General features: G+C 41.7%; 1 protein-coding gene across 1 annotated transcript; it reads right to left on the bottom strand.

Moving 5' to 3' along the window:
* Positions 1–21,327: 21,327 nt before the first annotated feature.
* LOC110530918 (sterile alpha motif domain-containing protein 5-like) lies at positions 21,328–22,185 on the bottom strand. Its single transcript, XM_021614216.3, has 2 exons — positions 21,450–22,185; positions 21,328–21,342 (listed from the first exon to the last, which is right to left on the bottom strand). The coding sequence occupies exons 1-2, from the start codon at positions 21,945–21,947 to the stop codon at positions 21,328–21,330; spliced, it is 513 nt and encodes a 170-aa protein (XP_021469891.2). The 5' UTR covers positions 21,948–22,185.
* Positions 22,186–26,390: the final 4,205 nt, after the last annotated feature.

Raw genomic sequence — 26,390 nt, 5'->3', positions numbered from 1 at the left:
GAAGTTCATCATCTAAGCATCACTGTCACGACTTCCGCCGAAGTCGGTTCCTCTCCTTGTTCAGGCGGTGTTCGGCGGTTGGCGTCACCAGTCTTCTAGCCATCGTCGATCCACTTTTCATTTTCAATTTGTTTAGTCTTGTTTTCCTACACACCTGGTTTTCATTTCCCTCATTAAGTGTTGTGTTTTTAACCCTCTGTTCCCCCCATGTCTTTGTGTGGAATAGTTTGTTGTAATTGCTTGTGCACATGTTTACTGGTGCGCGTCGGGTTTTGTACCCATGTAGGTTATTTCTTTATGCCGTTGGTTTTGCAATTAAACTGCTCTGGCTATTAGCTAAAAAACATAAGTTAGCGACCTAACAGCGAGACTTACAATGTACCACATCTCTGGTAAGCACTGTAATGTTGTTTAGAAAAGCTAACAGCAGCTAACATCTTTATGATGGCAGCCATGTTTGTTTATGTTTGACAAGCGAAAACGTCCTAATCCCAGACTGCCATTCACTATAAAACTCATATAAACAAAGTCAAAGTCAAAGATGGCTGTGCCCATTGCCTGAAAAATATGAACATAGTTTTGCTGCTTTTCAGCGTATTGCAAATCTTCAATGTACTTTTTACAGTGTATACAAGAACCGGAGCAAATTACTTGATAAGTCGTTCACAGTTTTTGACAAATCACAAAGCAAATTAAATGTTATCACCTCACAGATCACCAGCCAAATAGAAGCCTACTGCCTAGCTTAACCATAGAGTGAAAGCTAAACAGGGTTGCCATCACTTCACCTCATTTTGTTTTAACATCTTTGGTCAGACAGACATTTATATGACAACCAGAATGCATTGTATGATGTCAGCAAACATGGTGCCAGACATAGCTGGTATTTAGCTCAGCATTAGTTCATCATAATCAGTACAACCTTCCAAAAAGTATTTTACACACATTATATTTGCCCATTACAGTCTTTACAAGAACTGGAATGCATGATTTGTCACCAGAACTTAAAAATGTGAATAAAACAGTAAATGCATTATGCTCCACACATACTTTGATAGGAATGTACACATGTCCAAAGATATTATTAGCAAGGAAAACAACAATGAAGGCAATGGGGGCACCAGCCGCAAAATGTGCCAGGGGGAAAATATTTGTTCTGTTCTGACTGTAGATTTGCAAATGTCTGCATACTTGATACGGGGAAACACTGGGGAAGTGCTTGGGCTCTTGTCGAAGAGAGAAGTTTGTATGGCTCAGTGAAGCCTCAAACATGAATTGTCCGCAACAGTGAAATGGGCTACTTCTATGTGAATGAATGCAGAGGTGGAACACACCTAAATTTAAACTGATGTTAGAAAATAAAACTTGTTACAAAAATATTTGAAATTGACAAGTTGATAGATAATTAGCAGGCACTGTGCCTTGGTTTGAAGGCAGCGCAGGTTAACTGTCCTGTTGCGTAATAATCATATTTTGGAACAGTGAGTGCATTCTGATATTACGGCCATAAAAAAAAAACGTATTCTGGGGTGACCGTTAGAGATATTTGGAACTCACACGTGAAAATGTTAAAGGCGTCAACTACCACAGCAGTTTGCCTACGTGGCAACATCATCTGCCTTGGCATGATATGACTCACAAGTCGAGGGTGGCCATGACGACCAAGTGGCCACACTACCTGAAGAGTCAACATGAACTGCCCTCATCTATTTTCCACTTCACAGAAACCGGCTCCAAAATGACCCTTGCACTCAACGTGTCAACTACAAAGCAGGAACACTTTGAGCAAAACTCTCAGTAGTTCTGCTTGGCAAGCACGCAAGAACAGGCAGTGAATATTCAAATAGGACTCAGAGACATATTTCCTTTATTGGGTTACTGGTTACACCCTCATACTATTAAATTAAATTAAAAACACATTTACCCTACCTGAAACCTGCTGCACCTAATTATAGTTATTTTTCTACACATCGGAAATCAGAACCTACTTGATCTTCTACCAGGTGTACACCTGAATGTTCTTGACACACCTCTCCCTGGTCTTTGTTTGTCCCTCTCCTCTCACCGTAGCTGTGATTGTGAATTGACGGAAACGGAGAGCACCAAAACACAGCACTAGTGAAAGGACATGTGGCTCCATCAGCCTGCAGTCAAACAATGGGGGCATCTCACTGTGTTTAACTTCCACTTCCTAACCACACAGACATGGGGCTTACAGATGAGAGAGAGAGAGACTGTATTATGGTGGAGGACAGGGTAGCTATTTGATTTAATACAATTCAGGCAGTTACAAATGATAAGGAAATTTGACCAAATTGTATAATCAAATCAAATCAAATTGTATTTGTCACATAAAATATCACGGACCGGTAAGTAGGGGGCAGAAGGCAGGAAATTGCTAAATGGACACACGTTGTGATAATTTCGTTGGCTGAGCACTTTTTAAAGGTGGTCCTCTGTAGTTCAATCGGAGCATGGCGCTTGCAATGCCAGGATAGTATGTAATATTCCCGGGACCACCTCTACGTAAAATGTGTATGCATGTAGTTTTGGATAAAAGCGTCTGCTAAATGGCATATATTTTTATTATATTATTATATACTGTATTATAATATATATTAACCAACAGTATTCTCCATAGATATCTACTGTATCTTCCACACAGTTGCCAAGGAAACGCCAGCAGTTGCCAACAGTCGTTTAAAATTCCAAAATGAGTTGAATCTCTATGGAAATTCCAGAGGTGGAATATTTTTCAACAAAGTGCTATTTATTCTCCAGAAACACAAAACAGTTAACGCACAGTTAGCCTATTTATTTTCCATAACACCTCAATTCCCAAAACCTGCCATTAACCAATTATCATGCAGCCAGGCAACCTGACATGACATGCATTTTGTGAGGAGAGGAAAATGAAATGAGGAAGCAGAACTAAGCCTTAACACTTAGTGGTTTATGTTTTTATATAGCAGTCTTCTGGTCTTGTTCATCATCTCTGATGTTTGTTCTCCTGTCTCTACGAGGACTTGGCAAGTGGCTGAGTTTGTTTATTCTGTCATTTTATTATCAGACCAAATTGGTGTTGCGGGAGACCAGAGCAATTTTCAGCCCAGACATGCTAATTAGACACTATATGCTGCTCAGCCAGAGAGAGGAAATAGACATACTTTTTGTACAATACAACCCCTTTTATGACTCCTGCATATCATGGGTTATGGGGCAACAGATGGCTATTTGGTGATGATGGCGAGGATGGTTTGGGGCTGCTAGCAGCCTGAGCTAACCTTGGCTTTATTCTGAAGGCCCTACCAAGAACTAAAGGCCTCGTCCGGAGCGTCTTAATTAAGACAAAGACTAGCATTTTAGCCAGGCCCATCACCAAGCTCTGTCTGCTCATTGAGGCAGACTAAGCCTATGAAAAAAGTCTGATGTTGAGCTCCAACCCCCATCTTTAAGTGACATGCAACCCAAGATGTCGAGCTCATGAACTATGGATTTTTCACCGACACGCACCCACATACAACCATACATCTAGGTCGATATAGGACCTTAGACAATTATGAATTACGATTAGGCTCTGATGCAGTATAGTTTTTGTTGTTATTGGCTCTACTTTAAATATTTTAGGTAATTGATTATGCATTTTACAATTAGGGGCTGGAATGTTAGAGCCAAAAGACCCATTTGTGTACAATAACCAGAGCATTATTAGTTAAATTATTAGTATGAAGCCAATATTGGAAGAGTCTTGGTTTGACCACACTTGCTCGCACTTACTCACATGATATCTTGAATTTACTGCACACAATAGCCTTCCTTTATTGCACTTGTAAATTATTAGAATTAGAGGAATTATAAGGAACATTTTCCATCTTCTATATTAGAAAGTCTAAGTTTTATACGCTTGAACGAAGAAGCATCCTTTTGTTTGTAACTTGAAATCCAAAGTGCCACACTGCCATCGTCTCTACAGACATGCAGTAAAACGTCTTCCCTCACCCCCTGGCTCTAGCCTTTTGTAGTTCTAACAGGGATAAAATGCCATCTAGCCCCCCCGAAAGCATAGTAAATGGCCCCAGATAAATCACCTCCATTTTATTTAATAAAACAGGTTGTGTATAAATCACAGTTCTTCTCCTCTTCTGTCTACACACAAAAACACACACTCGAATAGCTCGTTGTTGACTGTGGTTGGGTGTCCACCATCAGCATCAACCTGTACCCTACCTGCTCTAAACACTGTCCCGGCCCCTTACACTAAGCCTGAATTTGTACTGCTAGGTGACTGAAACTTGGACCTAAATCACTTGACCAAGTTCTAAAGCAATGGGACTCCCTAAATCTTTCTCAGATTATTACCAATCCTACAAGGTATGACTCCAGACACCCAGAAAAGGCTACTCTCCTTGATATTTTCCTCACAAATGATCCTGATAGGTATCAGTCTGGTGTTCTCTGTAATGACCTTAGTGAGCAAGCATTCCTTCATAACTTTGCCTCTGTAAATTGGTATAGAATCAGCTTGATCCACTTTTTCGAAGATGCTTGGACCTTCTTTTTTGATATTTTCAGTGGTATTGTAACAAACACGCCCCATAAGGAAAATGAGAATTAAAAACAGGTTCAGCCCTGAAAAAAATGTTTTGCCTGCAGTACAGAGGTCTATATCGGTCTGCTAATAAAGGCCCAGTGCACTGTTTTTGTGTCCCCATAGAAGAAACCTTTTTGTTTCCAGGTAGAACCCGTTAAGATTCTATATGCCAACAGTAAACATCATTGGCAATGCTCTTTGTGGACTCAAATATCAAGGAGATAGGGTGTTATATGACTATTTCCTGTGTTTTGGAAAATAATAATTATGGCAACGAAGGTAATAAAACTCAGCATACACAGTAGCATTAGCCTATACAGCAAAGAAACAGCATGTCTTGTTAATGTTCTGTAAATATGTACTGCACCTTTAATTATTAAATATTATTAAAATATTTACTGAATAGACTAAAGTTTAAAAAAGTAACACAATAAAATAACACGGCTATATAAAGGGGGTACCGAGTTAATGTGCAGGGGTACAGGTTAGTCAAGGTAATTGATGTAATATGTACATGTAAGTATGCATAGATAATAAACAGTGAGTAGCAGCAGCATAAAAAAAGGGGGGGGGGGTTTAATGCAAATAGTCCCTGTTTATCTTCTCATATGGGAGCTCCACTACAGCCCTGTCGATTTGAATGGGGGCATGCTCAGCCCTCCTTTTCCTTTAGTAACATGGTGGTTCATGCACAGAGGTGTGTGTGTGTGTGTGTGTTTTCTTCAGTTATAAAATCCCTGTTTATCTTTCCAAATGGGAGCAGAGACACAAAAAGAGACCAGGCAGGTACAACAGGATGCTAGAGCTCTGGTGGATCAACGTGCTCTTATATGCAGGATTTAAGATTCATTCACATCAACACAATAAATAAATGCGGTGCTACATTCATGATGCACTGTACGGCAGCCAGAATGAGGGGAGCAAAACATTAAAAGTTCCCTGAGTGGCATTATGGGCTAATATAATAATATAGTGCAGTGCAGTAGAACTGTTCCGTGCAGTGGAAGTGGCTCATGTGCGCCAGTACATTACACGGTGGCCTTAAAAAATGCCCATTAAAGTTGTCTCTCTTTTATGCTAAAACACGACATTACATGCATACTGTAATCAAACACAGACAATTCTGGTGAAGAAAGGGGCTCCTTTTAAACAGCATTTTGAAAAGCAAGATGTTCAGGAGATTCACGGAAAGGAGAAATCAAATCATTCCACAAATGGGGAAAGTGTTTTTTCTCTTTAAGCCACAGTAGCAGACAGACAAAGGAGCTTCCCAGGTCTACTAGGCTGAATGCAAGAAACCTTCTCATTTGCCATTAATTCAGTGATGTAAAGTACTTACAGTTGCTTGCAAAAGTATTCACCCCCTTGTCATTTTTCCTATTTTGTTGCCTTACAACCTGGAATTAAAATCTATATTTTTTGTGGGTTTGTATCATTTGATTTACACAACATGCCTACCACTTTGAAAATATATTTTATTTTGAAACAAACAAGAAATAGACAAAAAAAAACTGAAAACTTGAGCGTGCATAACTATTAGCAGTATGCTTAGGGTTACTGTGCTGCTGGAAAGTGTACCTCAGTCCAGTCTCAAATCTTTGGAAGACTGAAACCGGTTTCCCTCAAGAATTTCCCTGTATTTAGCACCATCCATCATTGCTTCAATTCTGACCAGTTTCCCAGTCACTGCTGATGAAAAACAAGTTATTTTTCTCATTTCACTTCACCAATTTGGACTATTTTGTGTATGTCCATTAGAACAGGGGACACACGTTTAGGGTTCTACATTGTGACATCATTAAAATACTTCTACTACAATATTTAAACATTCTACATTGTAACATTCTACAATCAATTTAAATTACATGTTGCAATGCAACAAAATAGGAAAAACGCCAAGAGGATGAATACTTTTACAAGGTACTGTAAGTAAAACAAATGTTTTTGTTTACTTTACAATTCATATTTGACAACTTTAACTTTGCAACATTCCTATAGTGTACTTTTTATAATGTACTTTTTACTCCATACATTTTCCCTGACACCCAAAAGTACTACGTACATTTCGAATGCTTAGCAACACAGAAAAATTGTCATTCTCACACTAATCAGGAGAACATCCCTGGTCATCCCTAAAGCGGACTCAAACACATACTTTGTTTTTTAAATTATGTCTAAGGGTTGGAGCGTGCCCCTGGCTATCTATAAATAAATAAAAACAAATAAAATGGTGCATCTGGTTTGCTTAATATAAGGATTTTTTTTAAATTACTTATACTTCTACTTTTGATACTTAAGTATATTTTAGCAATTACATTTACTTTTGATACTTAAGCATATTTAAAAGCAAATTCTTTAAAACTTTTACTCAAGTAGGATTTTACTGGGTGACATTAACCTTTTCTTAAGTCATTTTATATGAAGGTATCTTTACTTTTACTCAACTATGACAATTGACTACTTTTTCCACCACTGCATTAATGATGCAGTATGCCCACGTCTGACTCAACTCCACACCAAGGTTAGGAAGGATGGTGATAAAAAACAAGCAGATGTTATTTGAAAACACGTACAGCTCTCGCCCATCCAGGGTTTCAACCAAACCAAGCTTTGCTTAGCTTTGAAATTGTCAATGAATACTACCTATGTGCGATAGAGAGAATGCTAACAGATAGATATTTTAATGACTAAATATGTTCGCTGTTGCTATCGAAGTCATTCCAAAGGGTAAGTTTTACAGAGCAAATGAAATGTGATCAACGATACATTGCAAAGTCATCAACAGCTTTCGTTTCAATTCAACCAATGGTCCAACTAAAACTAGGCTATTTAAAAATAGGCCAAGGGTTTCAAGGCCTAGGGGTTTCAAGGCCTAGGGGTTTCAAGCTTTGGTTGATTTCAAATTTAAGTTAATCATTAATATGTTGGATTCAATTCTAAATCAATTCTAACTTTATTTAAATGCATTAAAGTTGGATTAGATTAGATTAGATGTAGTCCTATTCTTCAATTTAGATTTTTGGTGGAGATGCAGATGTGAATCCAATATATAAAATATGAATTGGTAGCCAAACTGGATATTGAATTGTGTTTGTCAACACAACCAAATATCAACATTGTAAGGAGATGGATCTTCTGCTTGGATAGTTCCATCTGTGCCACTGACTTAAACAATTGGACTAAATCAAATCAAACTTTAAGTTCACTTTAAATAACGTTTGATTTGATTTATTCTTTAACTTATTCTTGGTTGAGATGGAGACGTGAATACAAAATGTATTTTTTTTTTATTTGTAGACAAGTTGGAATTAAATCCAGACATATCAGTGGCACAAAAAACCCATCTCCTTCAGTTGTTGATATTTGGCTGCGTTGACAACCAAACACAATTCAACATCACTTTTGCGATACAGTAAATAGCCTATTAACTTGTCGACATGTTAATAAATTATATCCCAACTGCAATCCAGGTCATTTAAGTGTGCTAATAGAAGACCAACAGTAAAATACATTGTTGTTGTATAAATACAAAATATCTGACATTCCCATTCCCTTCCCTGCCGTTAGAACAGCCTCAATTAGGCGCGGCATGGACACCACAAGGTGTCATGCGTTCCACAGGGATGCTGGCCTATTCTTGATACACACAGGAAACTGTTCAACGTGAAATCCCCAGCAGCGTTGCAGTTCTTGACACGAACCAGTGCGTCTGGCACCTATTACCATACCCTTAAATCTTTTTTCATGCCCATTCACTCTCTGAATGGCCAACATACACAACCCATATCTCAATTGTCTCAAAGCTTAAAAATCCTTCTTTAACCTGTCTCCTCCACTTCAACAACACTGATTGATGTGAATTTATCAAGTGACATTTTATCAACCATCAATTTCATCCCCCTGAAAAGATAGAACGGCTGAACTCAAATGTGCTGGTTGATAAAATACCTGTATTTATGGGAAAGATGTTTTAAAATGATATTGTAAATTGGAATGGTAGAGTTATGTCCTTCATGGAGTTATCAGAATTTTACGGGAAGGTCTGCTCAATCCAAGAGTACAACCAATTGATTACAGCATTGCCCCAAAAATGGAGGAGGCAGGTGGCAGCGGGAGGAGGTAGGGAACTGGTCCCAATATAAAGGATCAAAACTGGCGGAGGAATAAAAATAGCATAAATAGGAAAGTATACCAGTTTCATTTGAGGACCAGGATGTTGACAACTGTGCCATACAGATGGCAAAATAGTTGAAGAGATTTTTGATGTACCGATTCCATGGTACAGGGTGTATAAGTTGATATATAAAACGACTCAAGATTCAAAACTTTGTGCTTTTCAGCTAAAATTATTATATAGACTTCTTGCTACCAACAAAATGTTGAATGTTTGGGGCATAAAATCATCAAAGCTCTGCAGATGTTGTTGTGAGGATACAGAAAGAATATACCTTTTATTTTGGTATTGGTCTCAGGTTCAGGAATGGCTGAAAATGCATAGCATTGATCTAAAATTGACCCTAGAAATAGTACTGTTAGGAGATCTGGAGAGTCAGTCAATTACTAATACTCTTAGTAAAAGGATTTATCTTCAACTCGCAATCTGTGGATTCTATTCGATTAGATAGATTGAAATTGTACGTTAAACATCACAGCATAGTTGAAAGATATGTGTTACGTAGAAACCCGGAGTGGGTGGCCAGCAGAGATAGAGGGATGGGCAGAGGGAAGCTGATGGTTTGTAACAGTTGTCGTCTGGAGATAGAGAGGAGGACCAAGGTGCAGCGTGGTAAGTGTCCATATTTTAAATATTTTAATGAACACTGAAAACAAAACAATAAACAACCAACGAACAGTCCTGTCAGGTGCAACACAACACTAAACAGAAAATAACCACCCACAAAACACAATGGAAAACAGGCCACCTAAATATGGTTCTCAATCAGGGACAACGATTGACAGCTGCCTCTGAGAACCATACCAGGCAAAACACAGAAGTAGAAAATCATTGACAAACTAACATAGACAACCCACCCAACTCACACCCTGACCATACTAAAACAAAAGACAAAACAAAGCAACGAAGGTCAGAACGTGACAGGGTTGGTATGTGGAATTGGAGACAAGCAGGAGTGGAGTTGCTGTGTGGGAGATAGAAACATGGTCAAAGATAAAAGTAAATTAAAAAAAAAAAAGTCTAAATAAAACATAATAAAAAGTACATTTGAATGACACTAAGTAGCAGTGTTTTTACAACTAATGCCGGCTTGCCTGAGGCTTATGCCGTGCAGGTGTTTGTACACATACATACACACACACTATCATTCAAATAAACACAAACAAGAACACACACATACATGTAATGCCAGACATGCGCACACAAATATATACAGTTGGCATTGCTGTTATGATTTTAGTTGTCCTTGATGTCCTTTGTTTTAAATTGATTATTTTGTTGTTTTTTTGTTTTTTGCATTGTTGTTTGCTGTTTTCTTCTGTCTTTTTCTTTTTTCTCTTTAGTTAATTCTCTTGGTTGTTGGTGCATTGGGGGTTCTTGGGGGTGGGGAATGGAATTCATTGTATTTTTTATTTTTATTTTTTCTTCCTGGGGGGGGACTGTGGGAGGGGTCTTGAATGGTTGAGGGTCTGCTATTGGGGAACTGTGGGGGGATCTTGGAGGGTTCGGGTTGACGTTTTTTGGCCTGGTGGTAGATTGGTCAACATGCCCTTGAGCAGGGCATTGACCCTGGATGCTTCTGTGTGTCGCTCTGAATGGGAGTCTGTTGGATGACTGGTATGATGTAGTTGTTGAGGTGCTTCACTGCAAGTATATTGTATGTTTCGAATGTTCAATAAATAAATAAAATATTTATTTAATAATAAAAACTATTTAAAAAAAAGTGACATCAATAAAGGATCATAGTTTTCACCTGGATTCACCTGGTCAGTGGATATCACGGAAAGAGCAGTTGTTCTTAATGTTTTGTACACTCAGTGGATGTATTTCAATGAACCTTGACCAAAACTTGCACTTCTGTCTTTTCACTAGCTCAGAACAGCATGGTTTCTAATTGGACTGCAGCTCTAGAATCTAGACTGTACACGATGTACTGTGGATTACAGGTTATACTGTCGACCGGTGAAATTCACAGTATTAGTGTTCTTGCTACAGAAGGAGAATCCTTTGTCTTACAAGATGATTTTATCAGAGCAAACATTCTAAACGATGATGTCACCATTGTGGCAGAGCCAGCAATCAAGCATCATCCATGTGCATCCTTATTCCTGACTCATCTCCTTCCAGGCCAGAGCAGGAGAACGTCAGACTTTCCTCTACTTATACAGTGCCTTGCGAAAGTATTCAGCCCCCTTGAACTTTGCGACCTTTTGCCACATTTCAGGCTTCAAACAAAGATATAAAACTGTATTTTTTTTGTGAAGAATCAACAACAAGTGGGACACAATCATGAAGTGGAACGACATTTATTGGATATTTCAAACTTTTTAACAAATCAAAAAATGAAAAATATGGCGTGCAAAATTATTCAGCCCCCTTAAGTTAATACTTTGTAGCGCCACCTTTTGCTGCGATTACAGCTGTAAGTTGCTTGGGGTATGTCTCTATCAGTTTTGCACATCGAGAGACTGAATTTTTTTCCCATTCCTCCTTGCAAAACAGCTCGAGCTCAGTGAGGTTGGATAGAGAGCATTTGTGAACAGCAGTTTTCAGTTCTTTCCACAGATTCTCGATTGGATTCAGGTCTGGACTTTGACTTGGCCATTCTAACACCTGGATATGTTTATTTTTGAACCATTCCATTATAGATTTTGCTTTATGTTTTGGATCATTGTCTTGTTGGAAGACAAATCTCCGTCCCAGTCTCAGGTCTTTTGCAGACTCCATCAGGTTCTTCCAGAATGGTCCTGTAATTTGGCTCCATCCATCTTCCCATCAATTTTAACCATCTTCCCTGTCCCTGCTGAAGAAAAGCAGGCCCAAACCATGATGCTGCCACCACCATGTTTGACAGTGGGGATGGTGTGTTCAGCTGTGTTGCTTTTACGCCAAACATAACGTTTTGCATTGTTGCCAAAAAGTTCCATTTTGGTTTCATCTGACCAGAGCTCCTTCTTCCACATGTTTGGTGTGTCTCCCAGGTAGCTTGTGGCAAACTTTAAACAACACTTTTTATGGATATCTTTAAGAAATGGCTTTCTTCTTGCCACTCTTCCATAAAGGCCAGATTTGTGCAATATACGACTGATTGTTGTCCTATGGACAGAGTCTCCCACCTCAGCTGTAGATCTCTGCAGTTCATCCAGAGTGATCATGGGCCTCTTGGCTGCATCTCTGATCAGTCTTCTCCTTGTATGAGCTGAAAGTTTAGAGGGACGGCCAGATCTTGGTAGATTTGCAGTGGTCTGATACTCCTTCTATTTCAATATTATCGCTTGCACAGTGCTCCTTGGGATGTTTAAAGCTTGGGAAATCTTTTTGTATCCAAATCCAAACTTCTTCACAACAGTATCTCGGACATGCCTGGTGTGTTCCTTGTTCTTCATGATGCTCTCTGCGCTTTTAACGGACCTCTGAGACTATCACAGTGCAGGTGCATTTATACGGAGACTTGATTACACACAGCTGGATTGTATTTATCATAATTAGTCATTTAGGTCAACATTGGATCATTCAGAGATCCTCACTGAACTTCTGGAGAGAGTTTGCTGCACTGAAAGTAAAGGGTCTGAATAATTTTGCACGCCCAATTTTTCAGTTTTTGATTTGTTAAAAAAGTTTGAAATATCCAATAAATGTCATTCCACTTCATGATTGTGTCCCTCTTGTTGTTGATTCTTCACAAAAAAATACAGTTTTCTATCTTTATGTTTGAAGCTTGAAATGTGGCAAAATGTCGCAAAGTTCAAGGGGGCCGAATACTTTCGCAAGGCACTGTAGAATCTGCCAAGAGACAACAACCAACATGAGGGTCACCCTATGACTCCACTACAACAGTCACACTTCTTAGCTGTTCATCGTCTCTGTCAGCCCTAGTTTACTACTAGAGCTGTGAACTGTCAGCATTTCACCTAGATTTCATATTTCACATTTGTTGAAGTCGTCTGAGACCTGATTCAAGTCATATGGGTAAAAGGGTATTTTGTAGAGCATTCTAATGAGGGAAACTGGACTGGCCATTCACCTTTATCTAGGGAACAGTAGGCTACAGTGAGGCGGCATCTGGAAGGGCACCCTGCTATTCCCTACATAGTGCACTACTTTTAACCAGATTCCTATGAGCTAAGGTCAAAAGTAGTGCATATAGGTGGGAATTCTGACCAGATTTAAAGCTGCAATATGTAACTTTTTGGGCAACCTGACCACATTCACATAGAAATATTTGTTATAGATCTGTCACTCATTGAAAGTGAGTCTAAGATGCGGTAGATATGTTCTATGTGTGCTTTCTCTGTGCTTCACGTTCTTAAGTTTCATTTTTGCATCTTTTACTTTCAGTTTTGTACACTAACTTATTCAATTAGGCAAACTATTAGAATTAGCAACCTGGAGATGACAGATCGATTTCTGCAAAGAGCAGCTTTAATCACACATAAATAGAACAAATGAAAAGAGAGTTGAGGACTGCGTTGTTCAGGGGCAGAACAACACATTTTTACCTTGTCAGCTCAGGGATTTGATCCAGCAACCTTTCTGTTACTGGCCCAATGCTCTAACCACTCGGCTAACAGCCACCCCAGTGAGTTGTAATTCAGTAACTATAGTAGAGAGATGAAAGAATAATCCTTTAAACATGACGGGGGAATCTTTTAACCTCGCACAGTACAGCAAGGACCTATTAACCTCACACAGTACAGGAAGACAAAACACACCGTGTCTGGTTGAAAAACAGTTATTTGTCTCCTGCCATTGAGTGATGCTTTAAATGCCACTAAATAATAACCTGTCATAAGTCTGGATAAGACTGATCTTTCTCTTTTCCTTTTCTGCTCCTCTCTTTTTCTTTTATATTTTTCCCTCGCTCCTCATGACACATGGATTCCCTGCTGTGCGGACATGGTGGTGTGGTTCATGCTCCGGGTCATCTTAGCAACCACTCACACTGACGTCATCTACTGAGCGGGGCACAACAATTTAAATTGTAAAATATTTAAAAAGTTATCCTATTTAGATAAAACTATATTAAATATATCACCAAATAACTGATTAAAACACACTATTTTGCAAAGAAGGTCTACAGTAGCCTCAACAGCACTCTGTAGGGTAGCACCATGGTGTAGCTGGAGGACAGATAGCTTCCGCCCTCCTCTGGGTACAATACAATACAAATACAAAACCTAGGAGGCACATGGTTCTCACCCCCTTACACAGTCATTATGACAACTTCCGGAGGATGTCCTCCAGCCTTTCAGAGCTCTTCCAGCATGAACTAACATGTTGTCCACCCAGTCAAAGGATCAGAGAATGAATCTAGTACTCAAGCATACCTTACCGCTAGCTAGCACTGCAGTGTATACAATGTGGTGAGTAGTTGACTCAGAAAGACAATAGTTGAACAGTTTTGAACAAACACATTTCTTCCAAAATGAAGAAGCAAGAGAGAAATAGAGAGAGATTGTCATATATTTTCACTTTCATTTACTTAGCTGGTAAATGCAGCTAGCTAGTTTAGCCTACTGAAACACCCTACTCAAGCAGAGGGCTGCTATGTTAGCTATCTGGCTATGACTTTCCAACATAACACCGGGACTTTTCCAAATCAAGAATGTCACCAGGCCCGCCGGTGTAACTGCTTACTTACTGTACACTAACATTCCTGCATGCTTTACTATCGTGTTAGTTCTACTATGGGGACAACAATGTCGGCTGTTTGTAGAGGTTTGGCTTGGAAGGGTTTTTTCGCCAGGTCACATACAGCTGATGTGTTGTAGATTGAAGTCCACAAGGGAAGAGAAGGAATACAACGTGGCTGTTATGAGAGTGAACTGATTTTAGGCGTGATCAGGGGTGTATTCATTCCGCCGATTCTGTTGTCATTTTTTTTTTTACGTAAGCAAACGGAACAAAACACGGACATACCTGAATTTGTCCAATAGAAACTCTTGTTTGCAACTGTTGGACTAATAACTATACTAATTATTATACCCTATATCAGTTAGATGCAGGCAAGAGTGTCTGTCACCTCAAATTTGTCTCTCGACCTGCGTGCAACTATGTTGTAATCTTTCATTCATAGGCTAAGTTGTAGCAACCTCATGAAGGGTATAGGGACAATTTGAGTACCATGTAGTAGCCTAAACCTATCACTGTTACATTGAACTGGGGGAATGAAATATGAATGAGATTCATCCAATGTGCTGTAATAGAAATAAGGCCATGCTCAGGCCAGTAGGTCAGGAGAGAATGCAACATCAACAGTCAACTCTTCTCAATGAACATGGCTTCATGGCAACAGTCAGGCAAATTGAACAAAGCAACACCCCTATCCTCCTCCTCACACTCACCCCTCTTCCTCACCCAACAACATCATGTAATGTGTAGGCTATTTGCACCACATTGTGGTGCAAATACAGACATGCCCAAATGCATAAGTATACACACCCGTACACAGACAGAGACAGAACGGGAAGATGTTCCTCTCTCCACTCTAAACTGTAGCTTTATTTGTGTTCCTGCCAAACGTACATACCCCAAACAGTCCATTAAAAATATGTTGTTTTTCTTCACCAAGATAATTTGTCTGTAAGGAAAGCAGTATTGGCTTTTAGTTAAATTGATCATTGAACAACTGCTTAGCCCATTCCACAGAGAAAAATATGGATTCAATCTCTAATAGATACAGTAGGGGGATATCCCCAAATGCTTTTCCTTTAATTACTTAGACACATTCAAATGGAATTTTGTGTCCGCAACATTCAATGTTGGTTCAGGAACTCTGCGCCCGCCTAAAAAATAATATAGGGGAAACACTAGAACACAATGAACAGAGAGGCCTCACTGATACATGATGCTAAACTCTAATGCTAGTTCTCAGACCTAACCCTGGGCCTTGAGAGTTGAGGACACTAGATACAGTGCCTTGCGAAAGTATTCGGCCCCCTTGAACTTTGAGACCTTTTGCCACATTTCAGGCTTCAAACATAAAGATAGAAAACTGTATTTTTTTGTGAAGAATCAACAACAAGTGGGACACTATCATGAAGTGGAACGACATTTATTGGATATTTCAAACTTTTTTAACAAATCAAAAACGGAAAAATTGGGCGTGCAAAATTATTCAGCCCCCTTACTTTCAGTGCAGCAAACTCTCTCCAGAAGTTCAGTGAGGATCTCTGAATGATCCAATGTTGACCTAAATGACTGATGATAAATACAATCCACCTGTGTGTAATCAAGTCTCCGTATAAATGCACCTGCACTGTGATAGTCTCAGAGGTCCGTTAAAAGCGCAGAGAGCATCATGAAGAACAAGGAACACACCAGGCATGTCCGAGATACTGTTGTGAAGAAGTTTAAAGCCGGATTTGGATACAAAAAGATTTCCCAAGCTTTAAACATCCCAAGGAGCACTGTGCAAGCGATAATATTGAAATGGAAGGAGTATCAGACCACTGCAAATCTACCAAGACCTGGCCGTCCCTCTAAACTTTCAGCTCATACAAGGAGAAGACTGATGAGAGATGCAGCCAAGAGGCCCATGATCACTCTGGATGAACTGCAGAGATCTACAGCTGAGGTGGGAGACTCTGTCCATAGGACAACAATCAGTCGTATATTGCACAAATCTGGCCTTTATGGAAGAGTGGCAAGAAGAAAGCCATTTCTTAAAGATATCCATAAAAAGTGTTGTTTAAAGTTTGCCACAAGCCACCTGGGAGACACACCAAACATGTGGAAGAAGGTGCTCTGGTCAGATGAAACCAAAATGGAACTTTTTGGCAACAATGCAAAACGTTATGTTTGGCGTAAAAGCAACACAGCTGAACACACCATCCCCACTGTCAAACATGGTGGTGGCAGCATCATGGTTTGGGCCTGCTTTTCTTCAGCAGGGACAGGGAAGATGGTTAAAATTGATGGGAAGATGGATGGAGCCAAATACAGGACCATTCTGGAAGAAAACCTGATGGAGTCTGCAAAAGACCTGAGACTGGGACGGAGATTTGTCTTCCAACAAGACAATGATCCAAAACATAAAGCAAAATCTACAATGGAATGGTTCAAAAATAAACATATCCAGGTGTTAGAATGGCCAAGTCAAAGTCCAGACCTGAATCCAATCGAGAATCTGTGGAAAGAACTGAAAACTGCTGTTCACAAATGCTCTCCATCCAACCTCACTGAGCTCGAGCTGTTTTGCAAGGAGGAATGGGAAAAAAATTCAGTCTCTCGATGTGCAAAACTGATAGAGACATACAGCTGTAATCGCAGCAAAAGGTGGCGCTACAAAGTTTTAACTTAAGGGGGCTGAATAATTTTGCACGCCCAATTTTTCAGTTTTTGATTTGTTAAAAAAGTTTGAAATATCCAATAAATGTCATTCCACTTCATGATTGTGTCCCACTTGTTGTTGATTCTTCACAAAAAAATACAGTTTTATATCTTTATGTTTGAAGCCTGAAATGTGGCAAAAGGTCGCAAAGTTCAAGGGGGCCGAATACTTTCGCAAGGCACTGTATATTCACCCCCTTTGCAATGAAGCCCCTAAATAATATCTGGTGCAACCAATTACCCTCAGAGGTCACATAATCAGTTAAATAAAGTCCACCTGTGTGCAATCTAAGTGTTACATGATCTGCCACATGATCCCAGTATATGTTCTGTTCTGAAAGGCCCAGAAGACCAATGAGCTCTCCAATCAGTCAGGGACAAAGTTGTGGAGAAGTACAGATCAGTGTTGGGTTATAAAAAAATATCAGAAACTTTGAACATCCCACGGAGCACCATTAAATCCATTATTAAAAAAGGAAAGAATATGGCATCACAACAAACCTGCCAAGAGAGGGCCGCCCACCAAAACTCATCGACCAGGCAAGGAGGGCATTAATCAGAGAGGCAACAAAGAGACCAAAGACAACCATGAAGGAGCTGCAAAGCTCCACAGCCGAGATTGGAGTATCTGTCCATAGAACCACTTTAAGTTGTACACTCCACAGAGCTGGGATTTACAGAAGAGGGACCATTAAAAAGCCATTGCTTGAAGAAAAAAGTAAGCAAACATGTTTGGTGTTCACCAAAAGGCATCTGGGAGACTCCCCAAACATATGGAAGAAGGTACTCTGATCAGATGAGACTAAAATGGAGCATGTTGACCATCAAGGAAAATGCTATGTCTGGCGCAAACTCAACACCTCATCACCCCGAGAATACCATCTCCACAGTGAAGCATGGTGGTGGCAACATCATGCTGTATGGATGTTTTTCATCGGCAGGGACTGGGAAACTGGTCAGAATTGAAGGAATGATGGAAGGTGCTAAGTACAGGGAAATTCTTTGAGGGAAACCTGTTTCAGCCTTCCAGAGATTTGAGACTGGGACTGTGGTTCACCTTCCAGCAGGACAATGACCCTAAGCATACTGCTAAAGAAATACTTGAGTGGTTTAAGGGGAAATTTAAATATCTTGGAATGGCTTAGTCAAAGCCCAGACCTCAATCCAATTGAGAATCTGTGTTATGACTTAACGATTGCTGTACACCAACAGAACCCATCTAACTTGAAGGAGCAGGAGCAGTGTTGCCTTGAATGGGCAAAAATCCCAGTGACTAGATGTGCCAAGCTTATAGAGACATACACCCAAGAGACTTGCAGCTGTAATTGCTGCAAAAGGTGGCTCTACAAATAATTGCCTTTGGGGGGGTGAATAGTTATGCACGCTCAAGTTCAGTTTTTTTGGCTTATTTCTTGTTTGTTTCACAATAAAAAATATTTTGCATCTTCAAAGTGGTAGGTGGCTTGTTGTCTAAATGATTCAAACCCACAAAAAAATCAATTTTCCTTCCAGGTTGTAAGGCAACAAAATAGGAAAAATGCCAAGGGGAGCAAAACATTTCTCAAGCCTTGTTTTTTGTTGTAACAGCAAATGAGAATTACAAGGAGAATTGACACTCTAAACCCCAAGGCATATTTTACTAAAATACTTCTAGTTGAACTCAAAGTCAATAAAAAAATCATTCTTAATTTTAAAATGTTTGTGGCACTGACTCAAATCTAAATCAGAAGTATTTTTTAAAGTTTTGCTAAGTTTTGCTTTTTAAGTTTTGCTCTACTGCAGGTAGCTTTAAAAAAAATGTTTTTAATATCTGTGTTTTTGCATGTACATTGATTATGCCACAAAGATAAATCACATACGTTTTTCTAAACTAATCCAATCATTTTAGTTAGATTTTTTTGTACCCATTACTGAAATGGTTGTTCTAATTTAAATGGCATAGGTAGTCTCCTCACACTGATCCTAACTCTGACAGTTATTATGAATGCAGGTTGCGGGCGACTAAAACCTTAACAGTTGGATATCCTAACTCTGTCTGGATTCCAATAGGAATTACACATCACTTTGCAAGCATAATGTGACTTGCAGGTAGGGTTGCAAAATTCTGATAAATTTCCCAGGTTCCTTCATTGACGTAAATCCTTCAGCCAGGATATACATTTTGGGGGGCCTGCAAACTATGAGTTTCATTCCACAGTGTTAGGGAAAGGTCTCAAAATAAGGCCTTATGAGATAAATAGTCAAAGAGTTTAGTTAAAACGACATTTGCCTAGGACTGTGAAAGGTCACAGGACTGAAAATGAATGAATTCGACAACCATGTCTCTGTCACTAACAAATACAGTCATGGATGGTAACTCTACAATTCCCTCTAAAAGGAGCACACTGGGAAAGTATATCATAGCCGTGGCTTAGTGGGGGCTTTACTCAAATTGTTCATGCTGACACAACTCAAATCTGGACCCCCTAAAGGGTCACAATGATGGTATGAGCTATGACTACAAAATCACTTTAAGTAACTGTACTCAGCTATATTAAGTGCAATGGGTTTCCTCAAAGGTTTTAAGTAATGACAGCACATTGGGCTTTACAGTGTATGTTGGTGGTTAGCAGAACTAACGACAAAGGTTAGAATCAATTAAGTAAAAGGTTAGGAGAAATAAAAGGACAAAGGATAGGAGAATAAACGTAAAACGTTAGGAGATTCAGGTTAAGGTTTGGGGAGGGGTTAGCTAAAATGCTACAGTTGTCCCCGACACGGCTCGAACATGCAACCTTTGGCTTGTTAGACAGTTTTGGTATACTCCTTGCTACCCATCCTCGCCAACCAACGTCGCTAAGTTTGTTTCTGTCTTACACACACACACAAAAGTATGTGGACACCCCTCAAATTAGTGGATTTGACTACTTCAGCTTCACCCGACGTGTATAAGATCGAGCACACAGACATGCAAAGTCCATAGACAAACATCTGCACACAAGCCTAAGATGCGCAAGTGATTTTAGGTTTGTGTGCGGCTGCTCAGCCATGGAAACTAATTTCTATTTTCCTAGGCAAGTCAGTTAAGAACAAATTCTTATTTTCAATGATGTCCTAGGAACAGTGGGTTGACTGCATTGTTCAGGGTCAGAACAACAGCTTTATACCTTGTCAGCTCGCAAGCAATGCCAAGCATCAGCTGGAGTGGTGTAAAACTCACCGCCATTAGACACTGGAGCAGTGTAAATGCGTTCTCTGAAGTGACGCTTCACCATCTGGCAGTCTGATGGATGAATCTTGGTTTGGCGGATGCCAGGAGAAAGCTACCTTCACGAATGCATAGTGCCAACTGTAAAGTTTGGTGGAGGAGGAATAATGGTTGGACGCTGTTTTCCATGGTTCGTGCTAGGCCCCTAAGTTCAAGGAAATCTTAACGCTATACATTCTATTCAATTCTGTGCTTCCAACTTTGTGGCAACAGTTTGGGGACGGTCCTTTCCTGTTTCAACATGACAATGCCCCTGTGCACAAAGCGAAGTCCATACAGAAATGGTTTGTCGAGATAGATGTGGAAGAACTTGACTGGCCTGCACAAAGTCCTGATCTCAACCCCATCCAACACCTTTGGATGAATTGGAACGCAGACTGCAATCCAGGCCTACTATCTACTGCTCTTGTGGCTGAATGGAAGCAAGTCCCCCCAGCAATGTTCCAACATCTAGAGGAAAGCATTCCCAGAACAGTGGAGGCTCTTATAGCAGAAAAAGGTGGACCAACTACATATTAATGCCCTTGATTTTGGAAGATGTTCGACCCGCAGGTGTTCACATACTTTTTGCCATGTAGTGAATCATAGGTCTTGGAGGCGTATCGACATATGTATCGTATGCTTTGTATGGCTCAGGCCAGGCTGCAGGGTGAACTGAACTCACTGACCCTGGGACAGTTCTATTCTCTCATGGTTATCATTAAAGAAATCTGATATGTGACTCATTACATTAGCGCTGGGCCTGACAAGTGTGAGGTGAGGTGCTGATCCAAAGTTTGTGTTGTTTTGGGGGTATTCAAAAGTTTAGATTATTATTGTCACTTTTACCTGAGGCCCCTGCCCTCATGGCAGATAGCTGATACAAACTCATTTTTAGATTATAAGAATGTGAAGAGTATTGGAAGCTAGGCACTAATATCTTTCTCATGATGGTAACCCCACCAAAGTGACCTTCAAAAGACAGACTGGCCACTGACCACTCTATCACCTGAGAACACACTGGGAGAAAGCAGGCACTTATGTGAGATCAATACAGGGTTTCTGTAAGACAATATGAAGTCAACACTGGACAAAGCACACCAAAAACATTTGTGTGACTTATATACCTTGTTTGAGTATGGTGGCCTGGCGATGTTGATGCCATCTCTGATGACTTTATCCCTAATCATGATCTTCAGCTTCATTTTGGGGTAAATCACCAACTCCCTTCGGTTGCCAAGCATCAGGTTCCTTTGCGCGCACAGATATGTACCCCCATTCCTCCCGACCCAGTCACTGTCCGGTTCGGTCCAAGACTTTGACCCCCAGAGTTTGGACTCGTAATGTTCCAACAGGTGGCTGTTGGGGGGGGTGGTGGGCATTGGCTCAAGTGTGAAGTAAAGCCCGGCGGCTTCCTCATCCTCATCTTTCAGCCTTTGCACCGCGTTGTTGATCCTTCGCCGGTGGTGCGGTATGTAGACACCGATAGCATCCAGGTCGGGGTCCCCAATTTGTTTGCAAACTTCCAGATCATCATAGCCGTTATCCACGAAGGACTCCACATACTGAGAGAGCTGGAGGTTCTTCAGCCACTCAAACACGATGCTAGGTCCACGGGTGGTCATTTTGGGGAGCAAGCAAGAAGAACAAATACGAAGGTAAACGGTTCAGTAAATCAGAAAAACACTAGCCATTCTGCTTTATTCTAATGAAAATCCTGACTGCGTGTAGCACGCTCATCCTCTCCTTTTCTCCGTCTGTCCCATCTACCAACATGCGCGCTACGCATAGAGCAAGTGTTTGCCAGCTACTCGAAAGTCCCCACTCCGCAGTATCCCCACTACAATGGATAGTCCCCAGCTACATCTCAATGCACTTAGTGTCCTGTTGGGTTCAAATTAATTGAACTGATTCGTGAGTGTTTGCTGCCATCTACTGGGAAATTATTGATTTGTCGATAACTGTGCCTCTGAGTGGACCAATGAAGGACATGTATGGGCTCTGGGACTTGACCTTGATGAGACTGTCCTGATTTTTAGGCTCAAACTTCATGAAACTGTCTGAGGCTCCCACTTTTAGACATAGCTGCTGAAAGTAGTAGTGGGGGGTGCGACAAATAATCCTCCCACAAAAATATCTTCATATTTTTACTGATGAAATAGCGCAGTCCAGCTGCCTTAGCTTCACAAGTAATCAGGCTTGAAGTGCTGGAGAAGCGTGAGGAGGCAGCGCTTCCTAAATTGTTTGAGAATACACTGAAAATGTATTCCGATCAATTCTAAATAAATTATATTTAATTACCACTAAAATTCCATTAAAAACAATAGGTTGACAAACCAAATAAATACGTAGGCTACAGCAGCCTAAAAGTAGGTAAATGGTGGTTTCTTCTCTGTCTTCTCTCTGGCGAATGATGACGAACTGTAGGCTACATGTGTGCACTGCAGAGGCCCATTCGAGGCTTGACAACTTCATAATGTTGGTAAAAAATATCACCTGTCTGCCTTGATGTTCACAAAACTTCACCGACCTGCTCTGGTGCAGTGGAATCCAGAACGATATGTGACCACTTGGTTACAGCGACACCGTTCTGCCAAGGACACTCAAACCAGAGTGGACCCCATAAAGCCCAAGAGCCTGACTCTCTCTGGAAGTTGATGTAGCCCTGCTTGGGATCTTTAGCCTATATTGACTATTGGTTGAGGCCCGTTAGAGTAGGCTATGACAGGGTGGGAAATTGGAAATGTGAATTGGTCCAAATTGGAGGTAATAATGTGAAATTATAGATAAAACGTATCGGTGCTCATTGGCCATTTGAAATAAACATTTCCAAGTTGGAAATCGAAAATTCAACAATGAGTGATTTGGAAGGAATCAGTGGCTAACTGCAAGCATAACAAAGCAATCACTATCCTGCTATTCAGTGGAGTGTGTGTGTGGTCCAAGTCTAGGTTTAAGGATTTATTTTCCAAGCTTAAATAAGGATTGGTGTCCCGCGTAGGTAATTAAAATAATTCTAATAGTTATTATGGATTTTAAACATTTAGGTACATATAAGTGTCTTATATTTGCTGAAAGCTTAAATTCTTGTTAATTGAACTGCACTGTCCGATTTACAGTAGCTATTACAGCGGAAACCCATCTGGACAAGAGGAATACCTATGTGAGAATGCTGTTCATCGACTACAGCTCGGCATTCAACACCATAGTACCCTCCAAGCTCGTCATCAAGCTCGAGACCCTGGGTCTCGACCCCGCCCTGTGCAACTGGGTACTGGACTTCCTGACGGGCCGCCCCCAGGTGGTGAGGGTAGGCAACAACATCTCCACCCCGCTGATCCTCAACACTGGGGCCCCACAAGGGTGCGTTCTGAGCCCTCTCCTGTACTCCCTCTCCTGTACTCCCTTCAACCTCAGGAGGCTGAAGAAATTCGGCTTGTCACCAAAAGCACTCACAAACTTCTACAGATGTACAATCGAGAGCATCCTGGCGGGCTGTATCACCGCCTGGTACGGCAACTGCTCCGCCCACAACCGTAAGGCTCTCCAGAGGGTAGTGAGGTCTGCACAACGCATCACCGGGGGCAAACTACCTGCCCTCCAGGACACCTACACCACCCAATGTTACAGGAAGGCCATAAAGATCATCAAGGACAACAACCACCCGAGCCACTGCCTGTTCACCCCGCTATCATCCAGAAGGCGAGGTCAGTACAGGTGCATCAAAGCTGGGACCGAGAGACTGAAAAACAGCTTCTATCTCAAGGCCAGCAGACTGTTAAACAGCCACCACTAACATTGAGTGGCTGCTGCCAACACACTGACTCAACTCCAGCCACTTTAATAATGGGAATTGATGGGAAATGATGTAAAATATATCACTAGCCACTTTAAACAATGCTACCTAATATAATGTTTACATACCCTACATTATTCATCTCATATGTATACGTATATACTGTACTCTATATCATCTACTGCATCCTTATGTAATACATGTATCACTAGCCACTTTAACTATGCCACTTTGTTTACATACTCATCTCATATGTATATACTGTACTCAATACCATCTACTGTATCTTGCCTATGCTGCTCTGTACCATCACTCATTCATATATCTTTATGTACATATTCTTTATCCCCTTACACTGTGTATAAGACAGTAGTTTTGGAATTGTTAGTTAGATTACTTGTTGGTTATTACTGCATTGTCGGAACTAGAAGCACAAGCATTTCGCTACACTCGCATTAACATCTGCTAACCATGTGTATGTGACAAATACAATTTGATTTGATTTGAACATGCCATGCGATTGTTTGAGGACTGCACCCCACAATATTTTTCCACAGGCACAGGTTTCATACATTCACATATAAAGATGAAATAGTCACTTACTTTTTGATAAGGGTCTCCGTTATAACATGTAGTGTCGTTTTGTTAGATACAATCCTTTTATATCCCAAAAATCTGTTTAGTTTGCACCATCGATTTGATTAATCCACTCGTTCGTTTTGCAGAGAAAGGAATTGTCACGGTTTTCTGTATGTGAAAGAGAGCCAGACCAAAATGCGGCGTGGCTATTGAGATTCATGTTTTAATGAAAAACACACTAAACACAAACACTACCAAAACAATAAACGTAATGAACGTAACGAAAACCGAAACAGCCTATACTTGTGTAAACTAACACAGAACAAGGACATCAGGACACTAAGGACAATCACCCACAAAACCCAACACCAAACAGGCTACCTAAATATGGTTCCCAATCAGAGACAATGACGAACACCTGCCTCTGATTGAGAACCATATCAGGCCAAACATAGAACTAGACAAACTAGACATGTAACATAGAATGCCCACCCAGCTCACACCCTGACCAACCAAAACATAGAAACATACAAAGCAAACTATGGTCAGGGTGTGACAGTACCCCCCCCCCCCCCAAGGTGCGGACTCCGGCCGCAAAACCTGAACCTATAGGGGAGGGTATGGGTGGGCATCTGTCCGCTATGGCGGCTCTGGTGCTGGACGTGGCCCCCACTTCACCGTAGTCCTAGTCCCCCACCTTGTCCGCTTCCGTGGCCTCCTCACCATGGCAACTCTTCTCAATGGACAGAGGGGCGGCAGCTCGGGACAGAGGGGCGGCAGCTCGGGACAGAGGGGCGGCAGCTCGGGACAGAGGGGCGGCAGCTCGGGACAGAGGGGCGGAAGCTCTGGACAGAGGGGCGGCTGCTCGGGACAGAGGGGCGGCTGCTCGGGACAGAGGGGCGGCAGCTCGGGACAGAGGGGCGGCAGCTCGGGACAGAGGGGCGGCAGCTCGGGACAGAGGGGCGGAAGCTCGGGACAGAGGGGCGGCTGCTCGGGACAGAGGGGCGGCTGCTCCTGGCTGACTGGTGGCCCCTGGCTGACTGACGGCCCCTGGCTGACTGATGGCCCCTGGCTGACTGGCAGATCTGGAAGAGTCTGGTTGACTGGCAGATCTGGCGGCCCCTGGCAGACGGGCGGCACTGGCGGCCCCTGGCAGACGGGCGGCACTGGCGGCTCCTGGCAGACGGGCGGCACTGGCGGCTCCTGGCAGACGGGCGGCACTGGCGGCGCTGGGCAGACGGGCGGCACTGGCGGCGCTGGGCAGATGGGCGGCACTGGCGGCGCTGGGCAGACGGGCGGCTCAGGCGGCGCTGGGCAGACGGGTGGCACTGGCAGCGCCGAATAGGCGGGAGACTCCGGCTGCGCTGGAGTGGAGGAAGGCCACAAGCAGAGCTGGAGGCAGCGAGAGCTGAGCGGCGGCGATATGAGGAGGCAGCACGGCAGTGCGACAGGTACGAGAGGCAGCCCCAAAAAATGTTTTTTGGGGGGGCACACGAGGGGTGGAGCTAAGCCAGGTAGCAGACCCTCCTCGTGCTTATTATAAGCAGCGCGTTACTGGTCAGGCACCGTGTTATGCGGTTAAGCGCACAGTGTCGCCAGTACGTGTCCATAGCCCGGTGCGCTATAGGACAGCCCCCCGAGAGTGTCATGCGAGTGCGGGCATCGAGCCAGGGCGTATGGTGCCTGCTCAGCG

The sequence above is a fragment of the Oncorhynchus mykiss genome, chromosome 8 (genome assembly GCF_057628025.1).
Source record: "Oncorhynchus mykiss isolate SJ-2025 chromosome 8, ASM5762802v1, whole genome shotgun sequence".
Taxonomy (NCBI): Eukaryota; Metazoa; Chordata; class Actinopteri; order Salmoniformes; family Salmonidae; genus Oncorhynchus; species Oncorhynchus mykiss.
Note: the sequence above shows the minus strand (reverse complement) of the source record. Positions and strands in the feature narration are given on the sequence as shown.